Source organism: Acomys minous (genome assembly GCF_964271855.1).
Source record: "Acomys minous genome assembly, chromosome: 4".
Classification (NCBI taxonomy): domain Eukaryota; kingdom Metazoa; phylum Chordata; class Mammalia; order Rodentia; family Muridae; genus Acomys; species Acomys minous.
The window spans coordinates 132,124,649-132,147,959 of NC_140486.1; the positions used below are offsets into that span (position 1 = coordinate 132,124,649).

General features: G+C 39.1%; 1 protein-coding gene across 2 annotated transcripts in view; it reads right to left on the reverse strand.

Moving 5' to 3' along the window:
- The window catches only part of SMCHD1 (structural maintenance of chromosomes flexible hinge domain containing 1), a 118,431-nt gene that overhangs the window by 38,256 nt on the left and 56,864 nt on the right, over positions 1-23,311 (reverse strand). For both annotated transcript variants that reach the window (XM_084780274.1, XM_084780275.1), the window contains 10 exons: positions 23,162-23,306; positions 19,008-19,104; positions 15,103-15,175; positions 12,277-12,416; positions 10,835-10,969; positions 8,868-9,095; positions 7,952-8,100; positions 7,184-7,272; positions 6,513-6,631; positions 3,002-3,169 (listed from right to left, as the gene is read on the reverse strand). In XM_084780274.1, coding sequence (XP_084636400.1) covers positions 3,002-3,169; positions 6,513-6,631; positions 7,184-7,272; positions 7,952-8,100; positions 8,868-9,095; positions 10,835-10,969; positions 12,277-12,416; positions 15,103-15,175; positions 19,008-19,104; positions 23,162-23,306 — 1,343 coding nt within the window. The remainder of the gene's footprint in view (positions 1-3,001; positions 3,170-6,512; positions 6,632-7,183; positions 7,273-7,951; positions 8,101-8,867; positions 9,096-10,834; positions 10,970-12,276; positions 12,417-15,102; positions 15,176-19,007; positions 19,105-23,161; positions 23,307-23,311) is intronic.

Sequence of the window (23,311 nt, forward strand, 5' to 3'; positions counted from 1 at the left end):
AGACTTGCCCAAGAACCAAGGCGGTCTGCCTTCCTCCACACTTGTTACGTGTGCACACTGGTACTCCCCAAGCCCATACAGTACACAAAAATCAAGGCTACAGCTAATTGTCTTGGAGTTCTGATGTTCTCTTTCAGAAGATCCACGTCTGTTCTTGGAGCCCATGCAACCCTTACCTCCAGCTCCAGGGGATCTGACCTCTGGCCTCCAAGGCTACTCAAACTCATGCCCATGCACGTACACCTAATGGTCATGTGAACCCCTGTTCTTTTTTTTTTTTTTAAAGATAAGGTCTTACAACACAGCTCAGTCTGTCTTTGACCTCAGATCCTTTTCTATTAGCCTCTCTTTAAAATTCTCTAAACATCAAACACAACTTTCCAATAGTAGAAAAGAAAACTTTGTCAAACTAAATGTACTTATACAGAAATATATTATAGAAAAGGGGGAGACTCAGAAAGACAGGGAGACTGGAAGGCCCTGATGGACAAGAATCCCAGTTTCAGAGTGTGTGTGGTATTATTTCTTGCACAGCTAACATCTCTAATATAGTATGTACTGTTGTTGGGATGGGATTGGGAGATGTTTAGTGTTTACCATCTAATTCACTGTTTCAAATCTTATGTTTGTTCTTGCATTAGGTTAAAACCTCTAGACATTGCAGCATTTTACCATGGCTCTCTTTTTAAATGGTTTTGTTCCTTTTATTAAACTATAATGTCAAGTAGTTATACAAAGGAGGAGGAGGACAACGAGGACGATGACGAAGAGGATGAGGAGGAGGAAGAAGAGGAGAAAAGAAAGAGGAAGGAAGAAGAAAAGAACCCTGAGCTCATGGTCAGAGGGGAAACTACTCTCTTACTCTGCTCGACTCTGCTAGCCAGATTCAGTATCAACTGGCCACTCCCACCTCCACACCGTTCATCAGTGCAGTCACCCACAAACGGCTGAGTGCACAGAGTGAGTGTCTGAGGAGCGTTCACTCATAAATGCTGATGTCTACATTACACACTCCCTGACCACCAAGACTCAGGAACCATCATGGACATGAGGACAGGAAGACAGTAACAGCGAGAAACTGGGAAAGACGTAGGTGGAACAGTGTCCTCTGTCAGACTGCTATAGTCATGAACTCAAAGCAGCTGTGGATGTCTGCGTGAGCTGCTAAGACCAAGCCAATCAATCAATATTTCAGCATGGAGAGCAGAGGGGCTCCCGAGCCTCCACTACTGCGGGAGGAGCTGCTGACTGCTGCTAGCTTCTAAGTGAGGTAAAGTAAGTTTTCTTAAAGGATGAAGCCCCTGGTAGGTCAAGCACACTGCAGTGGTGGCTTCAAATACGTGAGTACACAGGAAGCAGAAACTGAACCTGGCGGCTATTTTGTGAAAGAGGACGTTAAGCTGCAGTGGCTCTCTACCTTCCCAATGCTGCAACCCTGTAATACAGTGCTGCATGCTGTGCTGACCCCCAACCAGAAAATAATTTTCGTTGCTACTTCATAATTGCTGTTATGAATTGTAATGTAACTATATGATAAGCAGAATATCTGATATGCGACCCAAGTTGAGAAGCCCTGAGTGAAGGGGTAGAGTGAGGGGAATAAATGTGATTAAAATGCAATGTACTTGTATAGGAAATTCTAAAAAAACAAAACAAAACAAAAAGCTGTATTTTAAAAATGTTATCATAAAATATAAGTATGTGAGACAACACATAATTATCACTAAGTCCATTTAGTCTGCTCACATTATACATCTTAAATTTGGACAATTTTTTATTTCTCAACAAAATGTTTGAGTCAAAAAAACAACAAAACAAAACAAAACAAAACAAAAACTAGATTCTGTGTAGATCAGACTGGCTTTAAACTGAGAAATTCCCCTATCTCTAACTGTGTATGCAGGGATTAAAGATATGTACTGCCATGTCACCAGCATGAATTTATTGGATTCTAAAATTATCACTAAATGAAAAATCAGCGGCGAGACTTGCTAGATGTTTGCAAAATTGGTACTTAAGGCTTCAGTAAAGCTAGGCATGGTGGCACACGCCTTTAATCCCAGAACTCGGAAGGCAGAGGCAGGTGGATCACTGTGAGTTCGAGGCCAGCCTGGTCTACAAAGCGAGTCCAGGACAGCCAAGGCTACACAGAGAAACTCTGTCTCAAAAACCCAAAACCAAACCAAAAACAAAAACAAACAAAAGCAACAACAACAAAAAAACCCACAAAGACTTCAGTATTTTCATAGTACATTTGTTTTGTTGCGATGATCTAATGTCTCAAATATGCTTTATAAAAACTTCCACCAGGCTGGAGACATGGATTAACTTGCTACATCATAAGGATCAGAGTTCAAATTCCAGCGCTCATGAAGGGCACTGGATGTTGAACACACGCCTATGACTCAGCTCTGAGGAAGGCGGAAGCAAGATGAATCTGGGACTTGCTGGCTTCCAGCTTAGCCAAGACAAGTCCCAGGTTCAGGGAGATACACTAGCTGAGAGGACTAGGCTGAGGGACAGAAGAAGAAATCCAATGTGACATCTTTTAGTGCCTGTGTGTACACCTTGACATGTATGCATGCCAGTGTTCATCCACTCATACACACTTAATAGACTCATGCATACAAACAGGCTAATCTTCAAAGGAAAAAACAAAAAGCCAGCAACTAAGTTTTTATATTACTGTAAGAGAACAATGAAACAAAATTAGCAAAACTCAGTTCTGACTGATGAAATGGGTATCTTACAACATTAGTTTTATTACTCTAATTTTTATGCATGTCTGCAACAATTTTAGAGGTCTAAATTATTACATTCATAATTTCAGCAAACTAGGACAAAGTGATTAAAAGTATTAAGAGCCATCCTGTTTTGTTACTATTAGTTACAACTATTGTTTCTTCTAAAAAACAAAATCTATCTTTTCTAGTCCACCAAGGTTATGAAAGCAATGAGCCTGTGCCATCAAATCTTCTAATCAAGACACGCAGCTGCATACCTCCTTTAGCTCTGGCCAGTCGATGAGCAGCAGCTTGGCTGGAGGTCCAGAAACAAGGTGCACACGAATAAAGTCAGAAAACTCACGCCAAGTAAAACAAAGATCCTTATGTCCAGGAGGACCTGGCGTAAATCGGATGCCTCGTACACTTATACTCTGTGTGTTGGCCTAGTGAAGAAAAGTACAATGGGAAAACACAGGGTTGATATTACTTAGTCTTAAGGAAAAGAAAAAAAGAAAAAGAAAAGTAGCATCATTTACAGGCTCTCTCTGGGTAAGACTGAACCCATGCCAACACTGGCATACTCCGTCCTTTTTGTAGGAGAGGAAAAATGGTATTTTCTCTCTTCTGTTAGTGGACGGGATCTAAAAGCCTGTGAGCATCTCTTTTACCTTCTCATAAATTTGCCCTTTTCTTCTATAGGTTATCATTTGATCAAAATGTTTAAGACCCAGTGTTTCAAATTTTAGAGTTCTCTAAATTTGTTTGAGATAGGGTCTATGTAGCTCCAGCTGGTCTGGAACTGCATTATGTAGACCAGGCTATCCTTGAAGTCAAAGAGGTACCCAGACTAGCCTTGAACTTACGCAGATTCGCTTACCTCCGGTCCCTAGTGCTGGGAGTAAAGTCATGTGCCACCAGGATACACCCTGTATCTGAGCTCTCTGAATTTTACAATAATTTCATAGATTGATTAAGATTCTTAATCTAGCTAGGTGCTACTGGTGCATGCCTTCAATCCTAACACTGAAAGGCAAGAGGCAGGAGGATCTCTTGTAAGTTCAAGGCCAGCCTGGTCTACAAAGTGAGCTCCAGGACAACAAGAGATACATAGAGAAACCCTGCCTTAAATGCCTTATTTTTTCTTCCTATTTCCTTTCTTTTTTTCTTTTCTTTTTTCTTTTTCTTTTTGGCATGCCCTCCCCTTCATCAAGATATTCATACTGCTAGGACATTTGTTCGTGCTTATTAATTATTCAGAATAATGGTTACCATACCCTATTAAGGCGTCGGTAACACCGGCCATTAATCTTTGCAACACGACTAAGTGGCCTGACTTATTCTAGACCAGAAATGGCCCCAAAGTACTCCTATTTTAACAGTGGTTTTTCTCCCCGCCTTTTTCTCTGAGACAGCATTTCTCTGTGTAGCCTTGGATGCCCTGGACTTGATTTGTGGACCAGGCTGGCCTCTAACTAAGAGACCCACCTGCCTTTGCCTTCCTAAGTGCTGGGATTACAGTTGGGTGCCACCAGGCCTGACTATTAATAGTGGCTCTTAATGATCCCTTATCCTGTATTTGTGGATATATTGATGTGTACATTTAAATCTATTTTATTTTTATATGTATATCTATGCAGCACTTGCATGTGAATGTGTACTTTTTTTAAAAAAAATTATTTATTATTACGTATACAGTGCTCTGCCTGCATGTACACCCACAGGGCAGAAGAGAGCATCAGATCCCAGTATAGATGGCTGTGAGCCACCATGTGGTTGCTGGGAATTGAACTCTAGACCTAAGGAAGAGCAGTCAGCGCTCTTAACCTCTGAGCCATCTCTCCAGCCCCGTGAATGTGTACTTTTTAAGATGAATCATACTACAAGCATGTTTATATGCTGATGGGAATAATCTAGTACACTGGGAATACTGAAAAGTGTAAAAAGTCAGGTTACACTTCAGGACCAATGAGGTCAAAGAAGAGAGGAGTCTGTTGCACAGGGCAACAAAAAGCAGACTGTCCTCACATGGCAACAACTGTGCATTTACCCTCTCATTTCATCAACACAGAGTTGAAAGGAGATAATGGAATAACCTTAAATCAGAAGAGCAGAGTTTATATAAACATAACTCATGAGAGTTCTTTAGCATTAGAAATAACAGCCTGGGCTGGAGAGATGGCTCAGAGGTTAAGAGCACTGGCTACTCTTCCAGAGGCCGCGAGTTCAATTCCCAACAACCACATGGTGGCTCACAACCATCTATAATGAGATCTGGTGCCCTCTTCTGGTGGAAAGGCACATATGCAGGCTATACATTGTATATATAATAAATCAGGAAAGAAGGAAGGAAGGGACAATAGCCTAACAGGAAAGGCAGAGACTGGTGAGGGAGGGCAACAAAGGAGGCTCTTCTTATGGTTAAGCTGTCAGGTAAAAAGTGTAATGCAGTCAGTGAACCAGACTCTGGAGACCTTTTTCTACCCTTTACTGTCTGGCAGGTTTTTTTTTCAAGACCCAATTCCATCCTTCTTCCTAATGCTGGCTTTGGCCTTTTCAAGAAAAGCACTTTATCTGGGCGTAGTGGTGCAGAGGCAGGTAGATGGCTGAGTTCGAGGCCAGCCTTGCCCACAAAGCGAGTTCAGGACAGCCAGGGCTACATAGAGAAACCCTGTCTCAAAACACAAACAGTGCTTTGTGCATGTTTTAAGCTATAAGAATTTTATCAGAGCCTTTGCTTTTAAAGCTAAACTTAAATAACTTCACAGTGGCAAAGTTAAAACTGAGTTTTCTCCTTAGTGTCCTGTTTTAAAGCGAGGGGTAATTGTTGAGGCTGCTCCTTTTGGGTAGCATAACTATAGATATTTTTATTTCAGGCCCACCAGCCACATCACCTCAGCTCACTGCTGATGTAAAAGACTCTCTCCACAAGGTCAGGTTGGCCATAAACTATGTTTAAGTTCCATGAGAAACTCTGTGGCCTTGTTGTTCCCAGAAATCCCCCAATCACAAGTCCAGCCGCCCCCAGCTGCCCCCGACTGCCAGGCACACTTTCATGGTCAGCTAGAACTTCTTGTTAGCAAAGTAACTTGATTCAGAGCTGACCATCCTACTCCACCATCTGCCCCTCTGTATGAGCTAATTGCAGTTTTCACCCTCTAAATATGCAATACAGCTTCCCTTCAGGGACTCGGTTCAGATCCCAAACTGGCCGCCACCCTGAGCTCAGAAAATAAAGTGTTCATTTTAAGCTTCTGTGTCTGAAATGAGTTTTCTTGGCTTCCACCTGAACCCAACAGTAAACACCTAACAGGAAATTTACAAATATGTGTACACGTAGGAGATGTGTGTATATTATAAAAACTACAACTGTTTTCAAAGTAATATGGTTAAGAAAAGAGCAACGCTGGCTGCAAGTGAAGCAGGGAATCAGAGGAAGCACCTGCTCTTCCATTTGGTTGTGTTTGCAAATGTGCAAATTATTATTATTATTATCATTTTAATTTTCAAAGTTCTATATCTTAAATATGCTATCCCCGCAATTTTTAAAATAAGTTTTAATGTATTTGAAGACTTTGGATATAAATCAAGGCTGTCAAGATGGCTTCAGCATCTGGGACCCACAGTGTGGAAGGAGAGAGCTGAGGCCCGCAGCTGCCCTGGTCGCCACACACACACGACGGCATGTGACCAAGTGTAGTGCACGGTCACATATACAAGTAAAATAATAGGTGAAATTAAATTTCCAACTTTTTCAAACACAAGACCAATTTTACAGGGTAGCCATACCTTGAAAGTAGTTTTCAAGTTTGAGCTATCAAGTCCAACTCCAGCAACTGATAAAGTAGATAAGGAATCTGGTGAAAATGCCGAAATCTGATTTCCATACTGATCTGCAACTATTACAACTTAAAAAAAGAAAAAAGCTTCATGTTAATGTCCTTTTTAAGATGTATCTTACACATGAAATATACTTTGAAGCTTTAATTTATTCTCTTACATAGGTAATATAATACATATTTATTTCTCTCACAGCCATTAAACTATTACCAAAAACCTGTGCAGGAATGTTTAAATACTGCTTTTAATTTTTAAGGTACACTGTTAACATTATTTGTAGCTGTGAGAAGCTAGGGATTGAACACAGGCCCACATACATGGTAGATATGCTCTACCAATGAACTACATCCCAATTCCTAAGTCAGACTTTTTATTAAAATTTAAGGGAAGCATTTAATAGTATTTAATTTTCTAGCTATAAGGAAAAAAAAGGCCACACAGGAACCAATTTATTTAAACTTTTAACACTGATTATTATTCTTGTTACAAAGTAAAACGGTTTAAAACAAACTATCTTATAAAACTGAGTTTCAATGTATTTCAAAAAGTATCTTTCAGATCATGTATTTTAGAACATTAGTAGACACCAGCATCATACAAAAGTAAGTAGGTGTACTAACCTATTTCTCCTTGAAGCTCTTCACCCATCTGGACTGTTTTACCTCCTTTTAACTCACACTTTAAATGTTTGGGGTCATCAGGAAGTGGTCTAAAATTGGTTTGGATAAAAGGCTTTAATTAATCATTAATTTCAGGAGGAAATTGAAGAGCAACATATATGTCCTAAATTTAAATACAATAGCACCCCTCCAAATCTTTCATTTTTAGTAGCATTGACTACAAAAAATTGTAGATTCCTGTCTCTAGGTTGTGCATATTAATTCTGATTGACCTCAGTTTCGAAATTCACCACTAACCAATACGGTAATTTTTTCTTCTAAAAGCAACACGCTATTTTTTGGTATACTTCAGGCCTCTGTTACACCTACCTTTGGTGCATCTTTACAGTTACTAATGGATCAGTTAAGTGCACAGTTATAATCCTGAGAAGTACTAATCACTGTCATTTATATACAAGGCCACCACTTGTCATCTCAGCACTTAGGAGGCTGATGCGGGTGGATCATAAGTTTGAAGCCATCCTGGGCTACATAGCAGGACTCTGTCTCTAACAAAACCCCAACAATTAACCACTGCGTACAATGAAGCTTCAAGGTAAAGACAATCTCCCATACTTTATAGACATTAAAAGGTGTGGGATTTTTTTTTGTTTTGTTTAATCCTAGAAGGAACTCCCCCTGCCCCCCCCCCCACAGAATACTGCAGAAACTATTCTGTTGTGGTATATTAAATCTGAAAATATCTCAAAATACAACATGTTCACAAACCTTACTGTAAATGCACTTTCCAGAGACACATGATCATCTTGGAAAGACACCTGGCAGTAGCGCAAATCTTTTACAGATGTTGGTACTTGCACATCAGGAAGCAGACCTTGTTGCAAATGTTCTTTGTTAACCTCAGGAGTCCAGTTAACCTAAGGGAGAATTCACATAACACAAAGCTTAAAGGCTTCCTCAAAGCCTCCCCATAACCACTGATTTCTGGAGATTCTTTTTTCTTTCTTCATCGTTTTAACCTTTTGAAACAGGGTTCCAGATAGAACAAGCTGCCCCCACTCATGCTGCTTAGGATGGGCAGGAACTCACGCCAGCATGACAGGAATGTGCCACCACAGCCTATCTACTGACTGACGAAGCTTAAGGCTAAATTATAATTTACTACCACCCTCTAAGCCAAAAAAAAGAGAAAGTATTATTATTATTATTATTATTATTATTATTATTCCTCTTTCTCCTCCGTGTTTCCTTGAGACAGAGCCTATGCTGCCTTGACACTCTATGTAGACCAGGTTGGTGAACACCAGCTAGAAAATTATCTTATAACCAGAAATAATAGTATATCATAGAATAAAAAGTATCTTTGTTTTTGCTGCAAATATTTCTGAATCTTTTATATTTTCTACGAGTTTACTTAATTTCTATTTTTTATTTCATAGGAACATACAAGCTTATTTCTCACTGGTAAAAAGGCACTGATTGTAATGGTTCTGAACTTTCAGTAAAAATGTGTCCAAGTCTAGTTATAATGATTTAACATTTATAGTCCAATATCACAATTTTTCAAGCACCAACCAAATGACAGTATTTTTCCTTGATAAACAGTTTCTTAAGGTTACCCACAAAATTTCAACATAAACAAATTTTTACAAGTAAACATTTTGTTTAAAATTAAAATACTTACTTTAATCTTCTCTGCCAAGGATGGTGTGATATTGATTTCTCTCTCTCCTTCATCATACATTTGAAAAATTAGATTGCGCATCACATCACCTGCAACCCAGTTAATCTCATCATGATGTTTGATCTGGATTGCTTTCTGTCCTTCTACACTAAATATCTGTAGGCGAGCAACGTGGCTACTGGGAAGTAACTTGATAGTCTTTTCCACAGGTGACACGTCTTTACAACTCTAGAGAAGAAAACATAAAGATACAGTGAGTGACCTACTGCTCATTTTCTCTGTTTTCTAATGGCGAATACATGGCAATAACACTTTAGCCTCCATGTTAGTGAGGACCATTTTATCATAGTTACACTTGTAGGCATTATGAACCAGGTGTGGTGGCACCTGCCTATATCCCAAAACTCAGGAGGTAGGAGGATAGGAGGTCAAGCCATTCTAAGCTGCACTGTAAGTTCAAGGTCAATCTGGAATATACAGGAAACCCTGCCTTTAAAACAAACAAAAAAGCATTATACTTTTAGTAATATAATATTTTATACCATCAGGCATAAATGGCATTGGGTACTTTTGAAAAGTACCAAAAAAGATGCTTTCTTTCTTATTGTTTGAATTCATTTAAAATTATCATAAATTCACAATATTTCAATTAAGTCACAGATTCAATAGCTATCACTTAATAAAGAAACCATGAACCTTCTATAAAATTGGGAGACAAGTTGCTGCCACAGAAGACATTGCTTTCTTTTATTAAACTTTATTGAAATTTTGGGTTTTTTTTTTTCCAACTAATAGCACATTGGGATTAATAAACAGACTTGTTTATAACTAGAAGGGTTTTGGATGTCCTGAAAGCTGAGCTTATCAGTGTATTGAGAAATTTATATTGATTGTTAATACACTACGATTGTACAGATCCATCATACAGAAGTTACTTTTAGGCATAGAAAATTAAACCATTACAACCATTACTACTTCCTTTTGTTGTTGTTGTTTGCTTGTTTTTGTTTTTCCAGACAGAGTTTCTCTGGGTAGCTGTCCTGGACTTGCTTTGTAGACCATGCTGACCTCAAACTCATAGCAGTCCACCTGTCTCTGCCTCCTGAGTGCTGGGATTAAAGACGTGCACCACCACACCCGGCCATTACTACTTTAACAAACTATAATACCTTCAATATCACAAAGTTGTTTATAATAACTTTAAATATTATTTAATGTATTTCCTTCTTTGTCTATAGCTATTCCTATAGAAACTCATTTAGGTGAGTGATTGAGAATTTATTTAAAATTTCTACATTATAAAGTATCAAACAATTTATTTTAAAGGCATATACCATAGATTTGCATGACTCTTCACTCTCAAGGTCACTGCCTTTGAACAAGACACTATAAACTGCAGAGGCAGATAGAACTTGCTATTTATTTTAACTAAATTGAACCCCTGCTGCTGTGTAATTACATAAGTCCTATTTGCCTCAAAGGCTAGATCCTCCCAACCCCCACATAACTGAAACTCCTATACTTCTTGACAGTTAGCAAGGTATATGTGCACACGGGCATATGCGCAGACACACATGTACATGATTTACATCCTAAGATTACCATGGACACATAGTGATTTTATGGATCCACCCGGGTTCACAGCTGCTGGTCATTCTAGCTTTAAGGGACCCAGTGCCTTGGATGGTACCTACCTTCTCTTCTTCTTTCTCTTTCTGTCTGTCTCTCTCACATACGCCCCTAACTTAAAAATATACCCTTAAAAAGGAAAATATAATCACTAGTAGTTATAAACACTGTGAGACATCTGATCAGGAAGATTACTAGTTTGTGATATAAAATGTTAAAATTCCATTATACTTCACATTGTTTTTCTTAAAAGAAACAAATATTGTACATTTTAGTATCAAACAACTCTGCATAAAATACTCTACCGCTGTTAAAGACCAGTGAGAGTAGTAGCTTACAGGTATCTCAATCCTGGCAGTCAGCGTCTGGTCTTTCTTAATGTTCTGAACTTGAATGGCTGGCCCTGTGAGGATGCTGGTTCCGGAGCTGCTGCAATCCACGCTGTAGACTGGCAGGCCTGGCGCACCTAGAAACTAGACGGAGGGTGGAAAGGCGGTTAACTACCCGCCCAATCTGGAACTACTCAGCAACTGCTCAAACTCTTGAATACTTTAGCACAGCTGATATTTCTGGCTCACACAGGAACGTTCTAAATAAAACTCAAAACACTAACTTCTTCAAACATTATTTTTATTAAAAAAAAAAAAAAGCAGAAGGAGACAGAGTTACAAATATTACAGCCATCTCTTCAACCCTCTTTTTTACTTTCTTCAGTTTGTTTTGTGGTTGACCTTACCTGACCTTTTTTATGCACTAATTGAAAACTCCGAAAGACAGTTTTATCATTCTATTTCTAAAGAAAACACTTCATCTAAAGTTAGGGGAGGGAGATGAGGAGGTGGCTCAGTAGTTGATAAAGCATCTCCGTGCAGGCAGGAGGGCCGAGAAATCGTGTGGAGCTGCTTGCAGGGGTGCACCTCTCCCATCCCAGGGCTCCGAAGGCGAGGTACGAGTCAGAGTCAGGAGGCTCTCCTGAAACTACTGGCCAGCTGCTCTGCCACACGCATCCCAACACATGAAAACAGACACACACAGACAGACACACACAGACAGACACACACACACAGACACACACACACAGACAGACACACACACACAGACAGACAGACAGACAGACAGACAGACACACACACACACACACACACACACACACACGAGAGGGTAAAGGAAAGAGAAAGGAGAAAACTTTCACCCACAAATCTATCAAACTGTATAGTTCAACACAGTAGTGAAGGCCTTTAATCCCAAACACTAAAGAGACTAAGGCAGTAGAAAGAATGTTAAGTTCAGGCCTTCTTGGGCTACAAGGCCAGCTTGACCAACTTTAAAATCCTGTTTAAAAAAAAAATCAAAAGAGGGCTGAGGATAGAGCTGAATGGTACAGCATTTGATTAATATGAACAAAGTCTTAAATTTAATTCACAATACAATAAAAGAAAAAGAAATAAAACAAAGAAACAATACTGGGAAGAGCAAGTGTCTTTACTGGCTTTGGGTTATTAAAACGTTTTGACAAAGAAAGTCCTAAGAAATTTTCCATGGAATAATCATTAAGATTTGATTTACAAACATACAAACAAAACCAGACAAAAAGACAGAGTCGAATTTATTTCATTTAGTTTCACCAAATTATCTTACAAAACTTAAAAACAAAACAATAATGCAAAAACTTACTATTAAGGCTTAACTTTAAAGCAGCAAAAAGATAGTCACTGCCACTTACTAACATAAAAATCAAAACAAAATCTAACTATTCACAACTATGTCACAATAAGCTTACCTTACAATGGACAATCAGCTTTGTTTGTGCTGTTATGTTATCTGACTCATCCACAACTTCCACCTGAAACGGGAAAGCCGTTCCATTCTCTATAACTAGAATTTCTGAGTCAGGTTTCACTTTTAGTCGATGAGGAGGACCTAAGAGGAAATTATGTAACAAAATACACATTCGGTAGATTAAATAAGCTGAAGCATCTTTTTTCTGTTCACATTATAAGTGATGTAAGAATCACCCAAGTGTAATCTGTGTATGTGAAGGCTAGAGCTGCCTCAACAGCACTGTCAAGCGTGTGATGCCTGGGTTAGCTTTGTATCAGCTAGAACAGTTAAGCGTGTGATGCCTGGGTTAGCTTTGTATCAGCTAGAACAGTTAAGCGTGTGATGCCTGGGTTAGCTTTGTATCAGCTAGAACAGTTAAGCGTGTGATGCCTGGGTTAGCTTTGTATCAGCTATAACACACTAAGTAACTCAACTTAAGAATGACCTAAATAGTCCTGAAAACCCTTAAAATATCCAAGAGGGGAAAAACATTCAAGAAACAAAATTAATTTATTAAAACGCTGTTTACTTATCATTGTTAGTTTAACACAACTGACATCTCCAGCACAAGTAATGACACACTGTTTTCAGGCATCTTAAGAGCCAGTTCAAGCCAAGCATGACGTTGCAGTCCTGGAACCCCAGCCTCAGAAGGCTGGAGACTAGCATGGGTTACGTAATAAAGCCATGTTTCCAAACAACAAGCTCCTGGTAAATACACTGCTTACTGTTTTTGATATCATAAGCAAGTTATAGCATACATTTCCTGTAAGATGAATAAAATGAGTCTATACTTCTACAACTGACTATATGCTCCACAATCCCTAGTAATTTAAAATTGAATGTATGTTAAATACTGATAATAAAAGTATATAAGATAATTACTAGACACATTTATTTTATAATATTGACTAATATGAATATTTAATATGTGCCAAATACTGTGCTGTGTTTAAAGCAAGCACTACTATGCTCATTATATACAACACAAGGCTCTATTACCTCCATTTGATAGGAACAGAAGTATCCACAAACACCAGAAAATATTTAATCAAAAGACTACATAAAGAAAATGCCTAATACAAAGAGATGTACAGGACCCAAGGTCAGCTAGTTCTCAAGTTAGGTTTAATGCCTGGTTTATGATAAGGTTCCTTGGCTTATACCACAACACCATACTATTTCCTACTCTGACATTTCTATCAAATTAAAACAAAACAAAACATCAAAACTGTACCTAACTAATAAGATTTCTACAAGACAGTTTCATATGGCTTAGCTTATCTCTAAAAGCCCACATATTTATATATAAATATAAATGAACTTTTATTTTTCCTCACTAGTGCCAATTTTCACTTCCTTATCAATGTGTGCCTGGGTAAAACCTCTAAGAAGTTCAATCGTAAATGCAAATAAGCTACTGTTTCCTCCTGCTGGCATCCACTATAAACTCTTTTTTATCACTTATGGACAAAGTGTTTCTAAGTAGAGTAGTTAAGGCTTGCATGCCAACTGTCCCTTGGCCTTTTGTCCAGGATCAAGTGTAAAACACTCAATAAGCATAATCTGAAGTGTTTCACAAACCCCGCAGGTCTCACTTTGCACAGAACAGTGCTACAAAGCTCATATGCAATTAGTGCACAGCCATGCAGAGGGAGGACTGCCCATTTTGACTCATTTAGATACTACAGTCCTATGAGAACAGGTAATAGTCTATCAATTATTTGAAAAAGCAGTCACAAGGTTTACCTATATTGAAACCGAAATGGCATGGTTCAAAAATATTCTTTTTAGATCCTTACCCACAGACTCTTAAATTAAACAGCAATTCCATCTATGTAACTTTAACACAATTTCATCTTCCCAAGATAAATATTCATTATGGACCTATAATTCTTAAAATATGAAAGTTATACCAATAAAAGATTGATATAGGAACCCAGTTTTAACCTAAGTCTAATAAGTGTATCTTAGCTAATGTTTCCCAATACACAATTAGTACTTACAAATTCCAATCCAAGATTGAGTTACGTTTAGCAACAAGTGTATTTTTTAATTAGGATCCGCACTCCCCCACCCCCACCCCACTTTAAGATTTATTTACACCGAAGCTGGGGGTGTGGCTCAGTTGATAGAGTACTTGCCTAGAGCGCAGCCCTGAGTTCAGTCCAGCCCCACTAAAGCAGGTATGATGGTGCATGCCCGAATCCAACGACTTGAGAGGCTGAGGCAGGAGGACTGTGCGCTCAAGGCCAGCCTAGGCTATCAAAGGAGCCTCTAAAGCCAGCCTGGTCTATACTGTGTCAGCTTCCCCCCTTTCTTTGCTCCACTCCCCCTTTTTAAGAAACAGAACCTTACAGTTATTAACAATCTTACCCAAACATCAAACTGTATGAATAGTATCATTATACTTTTATCACAACACTACTACTTTTTAATTTTTCGTTTTGTTTTGACAGAATCTCATTATCACAGCCCAGGGTAGTGTTACAACTGAAATCATTCAGGGCTGGAGTGATGTGTTAGTGGTCAAGACTAACTGTCATTGTTAGTTTTACACAATGACGTGTAATCATGGTCTGCCATCCCTGGCTGTCTCAGGCACAGCACACATGTGCACATGCCTCCCCTGCAGACATAATTATAGTCTTTACTGCCTCAGTATTCCACATTTTGGCCAATCATTACTAGTGCAATCTCAGAATATTTCAAAAATTAACTATTTTTCAAAAAATAATTTTCATTACTATGTTCAAGAAGTAATTATTTTTCAAAATAATATTACCAGGCAGCAACCTAATTTTCAAAATCTGTGAGTCTTCTTTTAAACCCGGAAGAGTAACCTTCAGATTAAAATTCTGTTGAAAAAAAGACAGCAAAAGTTAAACCTAAGTTTTAAATAAGTAGCTTTCAATTACAATCCTGACTTGTGTTTAGTTTCTAATTTCCTTATCACTATAAAAATGTACTCATAATTTAATCAATAAAGTCATTACAAATATTTAAGAATCCAAGGAGAAAAAAACCTTTCCCTTAACTTAGACCGTGTACCTCAGGTAGATATCAGAATAAAGAGGGTGTTTTTAAAAATGTAAAAGAGGGTTAGGAAGACAGCTCAGTGGCAAAGAGATCCACGCTCAGTTCCCAGAACCCACATGGTGACTACAATTACCCATAATTCCAGTTCCAATTAGCTCTTCTAGACTCTGTAGTCATCAGGCACCATGTGGTGCACAAATATACATGCGGATAAAACAGTCATAGATACAATACAAATAACTAAAAATATTTTTAAGTGAAACAATAAAGGAGTAGGAAAAATAGATTGGACTATGAACAGAAAGGTAATAGTAACTAAAGAGATCTAAGTAAAAGACACATTTAAAAGATAGGCAAGAAACTGAACAGAAAAAGAAAAAATAAAATAAATTTTATTTAAAAATAAAAATAAAATTTCTTAGACAATGTGGATCATCCCTAACAGGTTAATGCAAATCAAAACAAGTAAGATTTCATCTTATTCCAGTCAGAATGGCAAAGATGTAAGAACAACCTACAGCAGGAGCACTGTAAGGGATGTGGCACAGAGGGAGCCTTCATGCACTGTTAGGGCTGCAAGTTGGTCCATTCACCCTGGAAATCAGTATGGAAAACCCTCAAAAAGCTAACTATAAATCTTCCATATGATGCGGGTATACCACTCCTTGCCATATGCCCAAAGGACTCAACATCACACTCCACAAATACTTAATTAGTCAGAACAATGGAACATTATTCAGATATAAAGAAAAACAAAATCATGACTTTTGCAGGTAAATGAAAAGAATTTAAAAAGATTATACTGAGTATAGTAACCCAGACCCAGAAAGACAAACATGACATTTTCTCGCACCTGAGACTCCTAGTTCCAAATCTTTAGATGTAAAAGAGTCCTAAGGTCTCATATTACCTATTTACCTAAAATTACATATAATACATATGCATACTCATATGTATAATACATGCGTGTATATATACAACCGTGTGTGTGTGTGTGTGTGTGTGTGTGTGTGTGTGTGTGTAATAAATCATTCATACCTGGGATAATAAGGTCTCCCCTAAGAGTCACAGACTAACAAAGCCCCCAATACCAGGCATGAGATTCCTCCTTTCAAGTTGTTGGTCAGGGGAGTCCAAGAGACTTCCAAAACATATAAACTATTGCTGTTGCCCTTGCTTGCATCACAGAGGTTCAAGACAAATCCTTATTGATAAGGATACCATGTACTTACAACATTGAGCTGGATCTGATCTGAAAGCTTCCTCCCTTGAGGACTAGTTTTATTGTATCAGAAGATGCTATGTAAGCTTCTGAGGGAGAAAAACAGCCAACAGTCCTACCCAGCTAGGATGGCTGTGGTCCACGACAGTGGCCAAAATGGCACAATGACCTCAAAGGTGCAACAGTGGCATGTGCATCTTGGTGGTAACCAACAGCTTTCTAATAGGACTTAAGTCTTACTCAACAAGAGAGAACTCATGCCTGGTATTAGAAACCCATTCAAGTCTTCGGGGCTAGTAAGGTCATGGATCTTGGAGAACCCACAATCACTCCACCACTTAACCAGCATAATCCCTAACAACACTCTAAATACGTATCCTTACACCTACAGCTAAGTGTAGCTCCTCATCCCTTTCATAACCAGACAAAGACAGAAAGCCACAACCAATCAAAATGCACAGAACAAGAGATCCTGTGGTTCTCAGCCCCAACAGATATATCAAGTACACAATTCCTGCACCCAAGACTCAGAGGCCAACAAGGAAGAGAAGGCATAAAGATTCTAAGAGTGAGAGGAACAGGAAGTCTGCTGTGAGGCTGCATCTCCTAGGAATGTCAGAGATGCAATACCCAGTCAGTCTCAAACAACGTGGCTGCCCAAGTAAGTCCTGAGTAACAATGACAACCATAGATACGGGGATCTCACAGGATATAATCCTAGACAAAGAGCTAGAGGCAACCAAGGAATTCTGAGAGCAAGAAAAACAGTCTTCCCAGGGAAGAGTATCCCATTGGTTTTCCACACCAAATGGTCAGCCCGGCAAACACAAACACACACACACACACACACACACACACACACACACACACGTAACAAGTGATAATACAGAGACGGAGCAGAACACACACTTACTCACTCACGCACGGCTAAAGAAAAAGAGGCTGTGAGTTTGAGAACAGGGTAGGTGTATGGGAAGAACTGGAAGGAAGAAAAGGGGAAAATGCTGTAATTACATTTCATTTTTTAAAAGAAATTAAACAAATATTAAAAAACTAAATCTAGAAACTTCTAAATGGAATGTAATATTCTCGAGTGGACAGTAACTGGATATGTCTGAATAAAGTCTCGCTTCTTACTAGTACTGTCTCAGCGTTTATTGTGTATAAATGCATGGGGTTCTGAGACATTAGCAAAGAAACTCTGTGTTTGCGATCTCTGAATCTTTATATAAATTTAAAGTTATTTAAAAGTAAATTTTTTTTAAAAATCTAGAAATAATTTTAAAGTCCATTTAATATTTAAAATTTGACACAAATCTCAGATTATTTCAGAAAAGTCTCCAGTCAGAAAGATGTATAAAACCTGACGCTGTATGTCAATTGATAATATGAAGCAGTGTGTCGGCTAAGTGACAGCACTTAAAATGGCTTCCACTGCAGGGCTAGAGAGGGGGTTAAGAGCACTGGGTTTGACTCCGAGAAGGCACATGGCAGCTCACAACTGTTAACTCCAGTCTCCAGGGGATGCAATGGCTTCTTCCGTCCTCCTCAGGCACCAGAATACAGAGGGTGTACACAGATGTACATACAGACAGAATAGCCCCCTCATAATAAAATAAAATATTGTCACCTAGAAATACTTTTGAATTTTAGAATATCTGTATAAACAAACCTATTTGGGAAATGATACAAGTCTAAACATGAAATCCACGTTACTTTTCATCTTAAATACAATACCTCCAGGTAACTTTCACACAGTGTTTCAGGTGTGTCCATTCTCACTGACCCTATCAAGTGAGTCAGGCATGCTGTGCATCATGTCAACACTCAGGGCATGCCCGTCAGGGCTGCTCTTCCTGACATGTCTGAGGGACTCATGTGCTGCTTCTTCCTCCTCTGGGTTGCTGTTGGGAGGTTAAACCCAGGGCCTCCCAAGACTCTGACACAGACCCAGGCCCCAGCAAGCTCTACTTTACAGTGTTTATAGGGAAACGTCTGTATCTTCCTGAACATATATACCCGCAGCAAACCCTTCCCTTTGTCTAATTATGAAAGCACGTTAAGATCATCAGCGGAAGTTTTACTGACTTGGAATTGTGATCTCTGTTTTAAGAAACATAAAAGAAGGGAAAGTGGAGACTACCAGATACAAGTTGAATAAACAATTCTGAACGAAGAGGAAAACAGCTAAAAGACATTAATTCAAGGATGTTGAAATGACTACAATAATAAAAGTGCCAAATTTTTACACAGATTTAATTGGTAAGTCAGGTAATACAGCACCGATGAATTTCTAGCAACTCGGCATTACTAAATTTTGTTTACAAAATACAAAACAAAGGAAAATAAACCCATTTTACATAAAATTTCCAATTTACCATAGTAAGAACCAAATAACGAATATTGTAACATGTATGTATGATGCTTACCTTGCCTTGACAAGAGTTAACTGGACCCTTAGCTACGACACCTTGAATTACACAATTTGGGCCTTTGGTTATTTCTTCATAATGTAAAGACAGGCCACTGGAAAAAACACATTATTTTTAAATTTCCTTGCACCATCTACAAATAAGTTTGTAAATGTGCTGCTGGCATGTCTAATTTATCTAACAGCATTTTAATTTTAATTTAAATAGAATGAGATCGAGAAAAAAATCCTAAATATTTGTCTTATTTCCCCTTGAGCCAAGTTTGCCTCAAACTCATAATCCTCCCCCCTCAGCCTCTCCAGTACTGGGATTACAGATGTGTGCTATTCTACTTCTAAAAATGTCTAGTTTATATAAAAAAAATTATATATATACACACACACTAATATATTTTTTAATCAAATAAGCATTATAAGTGATGTTGATGAGGTAAACACTGAAAATAATACCAAAGATTGTTATAAAATAAAGAAGCCACACACTTGAGTTTGTCAAGACACCGGGATGAGGCAAGATGTGCGTCAGCCCAAGCCTGGCCACAGCACAGCTGCCGTGGCGCAGCTACTCCTACTCCAACCCACGGCAGCCACGACTGCTAACTGTCTCTGCTTCCCTGTAACAGATTCTCCCTAGCACTAGTCTTGAAAAATGGGCTTTTGCCATTATGCATCTAGTACTGTGACTGTATTTAAAAAACAAGAATAACAAAAAACACTAAAAGAAAGGGGAAAAAAGTAAAAGAGAAGATACAAACAAGAAGTACACCCTGTCCCAGAGTCCCCGCCCCCGGCATCTGCCGTGAGTTTACTTTCAATAGGCTGTCCATAAAATATGACTTGGTGAGAACATTAACCCAGAAACCTTGACTATGTATCATCCCAGGCTCTTGCCATGGCTAAAATAATAAAGAATGCAAAAGTAGACCACAACACATGTCTAAGAGGAAATACTCAAACACAGCAGGGTCACATGACACACTCATGGTATCCTTAGTCTTTTCTATGGGTCACTTCAAATATTTCACTCGGTAAAACTAGGCCATCTCTGCTACCTAATAAAGCTGAGTGGCATCAGAGAAGTTAGCGTTCATGCTGATGCTGTGTCTCTTCTCTATTGCTATGTGCAAGTAAAGTAGGTTAGAGTGACCTTTAAATAAAAGAAAAAATGGTAAAAAGTACATCAGGAGGTGTTAAAAAAAAAAAAACACCAAACAAACAAAAAGCAAAAAAAACAAAAACAAAAAAAACCAAAACCAACACCAAAACCAAAAAACCGTCCATTTCCCCCCAAGCACAGAATTCAAGTGTTTGTAGGCACTGTCTGAATCGACAGTAAGGTTTAAAATAACAACCTAAAGATCTTAACAGCCTTTTGACTTTACAGCTGAGTGACCCTGTTTCATTTGACTTACCCTACAAAGTAAGTGTTCTAATGAGCAGAACACTGAGGTTTGTTCTACACAGAGAAAGAGAGAAACAGGAAAGGAAAACTAAAAGAGCATTAGAGTGCATTTATTTGGTGGTGTGTAGCACGTGTGCACACTTGTAAGTTCACGGTGCATGAAGACCATGTGCATGTGTGGCGGTCAGAGGCTATCTCCTTCTATCACATGGATCCCAGTGACTAACCAAAGCTGCAGGCTCGGTGGCAAGTACCGTCATCCACTGCAGCATCTGGCCCACAGTGATCATGTGAAGTTACCCTCTGAGTGAGAGAGATGCCTGAGCAATTACACACAGGCACTACTCAATACAGAGGGCCAGACTTCAGGTGCAGCATGCGTCTTGGGCCAGCCCACAACCACCAGCTCTCACTCAAAGGAGATCTGAAGTTTCTGACGTCCTTGAGCACCTGCACTCATGTGCACATGTATATGCACACACAGAGTTAAACACTATGATGAAATCTTAAAAAGAATAAAGTTACTTTTCTTGTAAAGTCAGGGCAGGGAGACAGAACAGTAACCGATTAATAAGCATCAAGTTATTTCATGTTACCTCTGTGATTTAAGAGTTAAGACACAGAGCGCATCAGTGACGTGCCAGCTGAACCCCGTTTGGACATTTGTCTGCTATCAAATTCTCCTTTGTTCTAAGTTCAGAGCAACAACTTAGTCTCACCCTGGTTACTAGAATTTTAGCATGAGGATTCTTTTTCTTATTTTACCCCGGTCTGTTGTGCAGAAGCCTAGTCTAAAACAACGGCATCCTGTAACATATTTAACAAAATCAATACTAAAGATGTAAAAAGGTGACATACAAAATAGCTCTCAGCAAGATGCCGTATCATCTGCTGTTGCTGGCTCTCGACGTCCCAACATGAAGTGAGAACTTTTACCACCAAAGCAAATACAGAGAAAAGGTGGAATGTAAGATGAGGACAACAGAACTCAGGCCACGTGGGCCATCGGCTCAGTCACAAGCTGAGCACTACACCAGCAGGGACAAGAAGCTGGACACCAGTTGTGTCAGATACCACCCTAAAGCTGGGACACCTGCAGACTCTTAGAAAGGGGCAAAAGGGAAGAGAGACAGTGGATGTTCAGACCCTACAGCTCCAATCTCCAATACTAACAGACATCTTAAAGGGCATTTTAGAAGCAAACAGCATTGAACTAGAGGCAGAAGAAAAGCTAAAAGAGCAGGTAAACACACTAAAAAGAGTAAGGGGCAGCCCCGAAAGAAAGCATGCAGATAACAAGAGCGCTTCACCCTCCATCCCACGCCAGTCCTGTTCCTTGGCTAGTTAGGAACCAAAGCATTAGCCTGTAAGGGAAAAAAACTGAAAACTATTCTCTGAGGAGACGATCCAGCCCAAGAAGCAAAGGACTGCACTGCTCACCACATAGACCTCTCCTCCCAAGTGTGCATCCTAGGCACGACAGATCCCTTGGGCCCACATTGATTCTTGGAGCACACATGTGCTTACAGCAGGGAGTAAGCCATTGGGAGAAGATACAAAAGCAGACGCTTCCAACTGCTCCCCAAAGTCTGCAATTAAGGCCACTCTTGAGATGGCTTTCCTCCACAGCATGTGTCTGCTTGCTGTGCAGGTCACGGACCTTCCTTCTGACGTCTATTTTACAGAGTGCTAGCTGTTCCCTCTGCTTAAAGCTCCACCGAGGAGATTCCGCCCTGCCCACCATTGTCTAGCTCCACGTTAGGGTCATTTATTTCCTTGTTCATTACTTATGGACTTCTCTTGCTCTGCCTACTCTTCACTGCACTTCAATGCCTTCCCACAATGCACAGCTCTCCCTGGAATTCCACACATAATATTGTGTTTTAAACAAGCAGAGAATCATTAAAGTTATGACTATTTCTAACTCACAGTTTCCAACAAAATCATTTGAAAGGCACAATTTAATGACTCGTAGCCACTCAGCTATTAAAAACATCAAAACAACAAAAAACACCAACGAGTAAAAATTTTTTCCTGTTACTGCCAATTTCCTTAGCAGGTTGCCCATGATCACACCATGGCTTAATAATTATTCAGTAATGGAACTTTTCTTTTACATTTATCTCTGTTTTCTGGGCTGGGAAATAGGACTGGGTACAGTTCTCTTTCCTAAACACCCAATACAGAACAGAGAATAAAACAACTGCATATATGAAGGCAGATGAAGAATGAGAGAGTAACAATTATAAAACAAAACGAATAATCAGCTGGGCGCAGAGGTATACACTGTAATCCTAACCCTGAGGAGGCAGATGCAGGAGGATTGTCCCAAGTTCAAGACCAGCTTGATCTACACAGTAAGTTCCAGGTCAATCAATACAATGTAACAAGACTGTTTCAAAAAGAAAAGAAACAATGTCTCCACGTCCAAACACAAGCTCAGTCACCTGGGTTTGGGGGGTGGAATTTAGGTTGTTGGGCTTGCAAGGCAAGTAGTTCACTGGCTGAACTGCCCTCCAAGCCTAGACCCCAATGACTTCAACAGTGAATTTATTAGTAAATAAACTTCTCTGAGGTAACTTATGCATGATATTACAGTCAAAGAGCATGGCTTGGGGCCAAATCTCCAAAAATCATAAAATTCACGTAAAACATTTAAAACAACATCAATGCTAACCTTATATAATTTATACATCCTTAGCAAAACAAACAAACAAAACACCCCAAATACAAATAAATTCTTCAATTACCTTGCTTCAAGAACTGGCTGAATATCAGATAGTAGTTGGGTAGTGTGACCAAATTCATCCTGTAACTCCAGAGGAATATTGAATGGGACTCCAACACGAAAGGGGGAATCCAGAAGACGAAACGAAAACTTCTCAGGCTTGCCCTCTTTA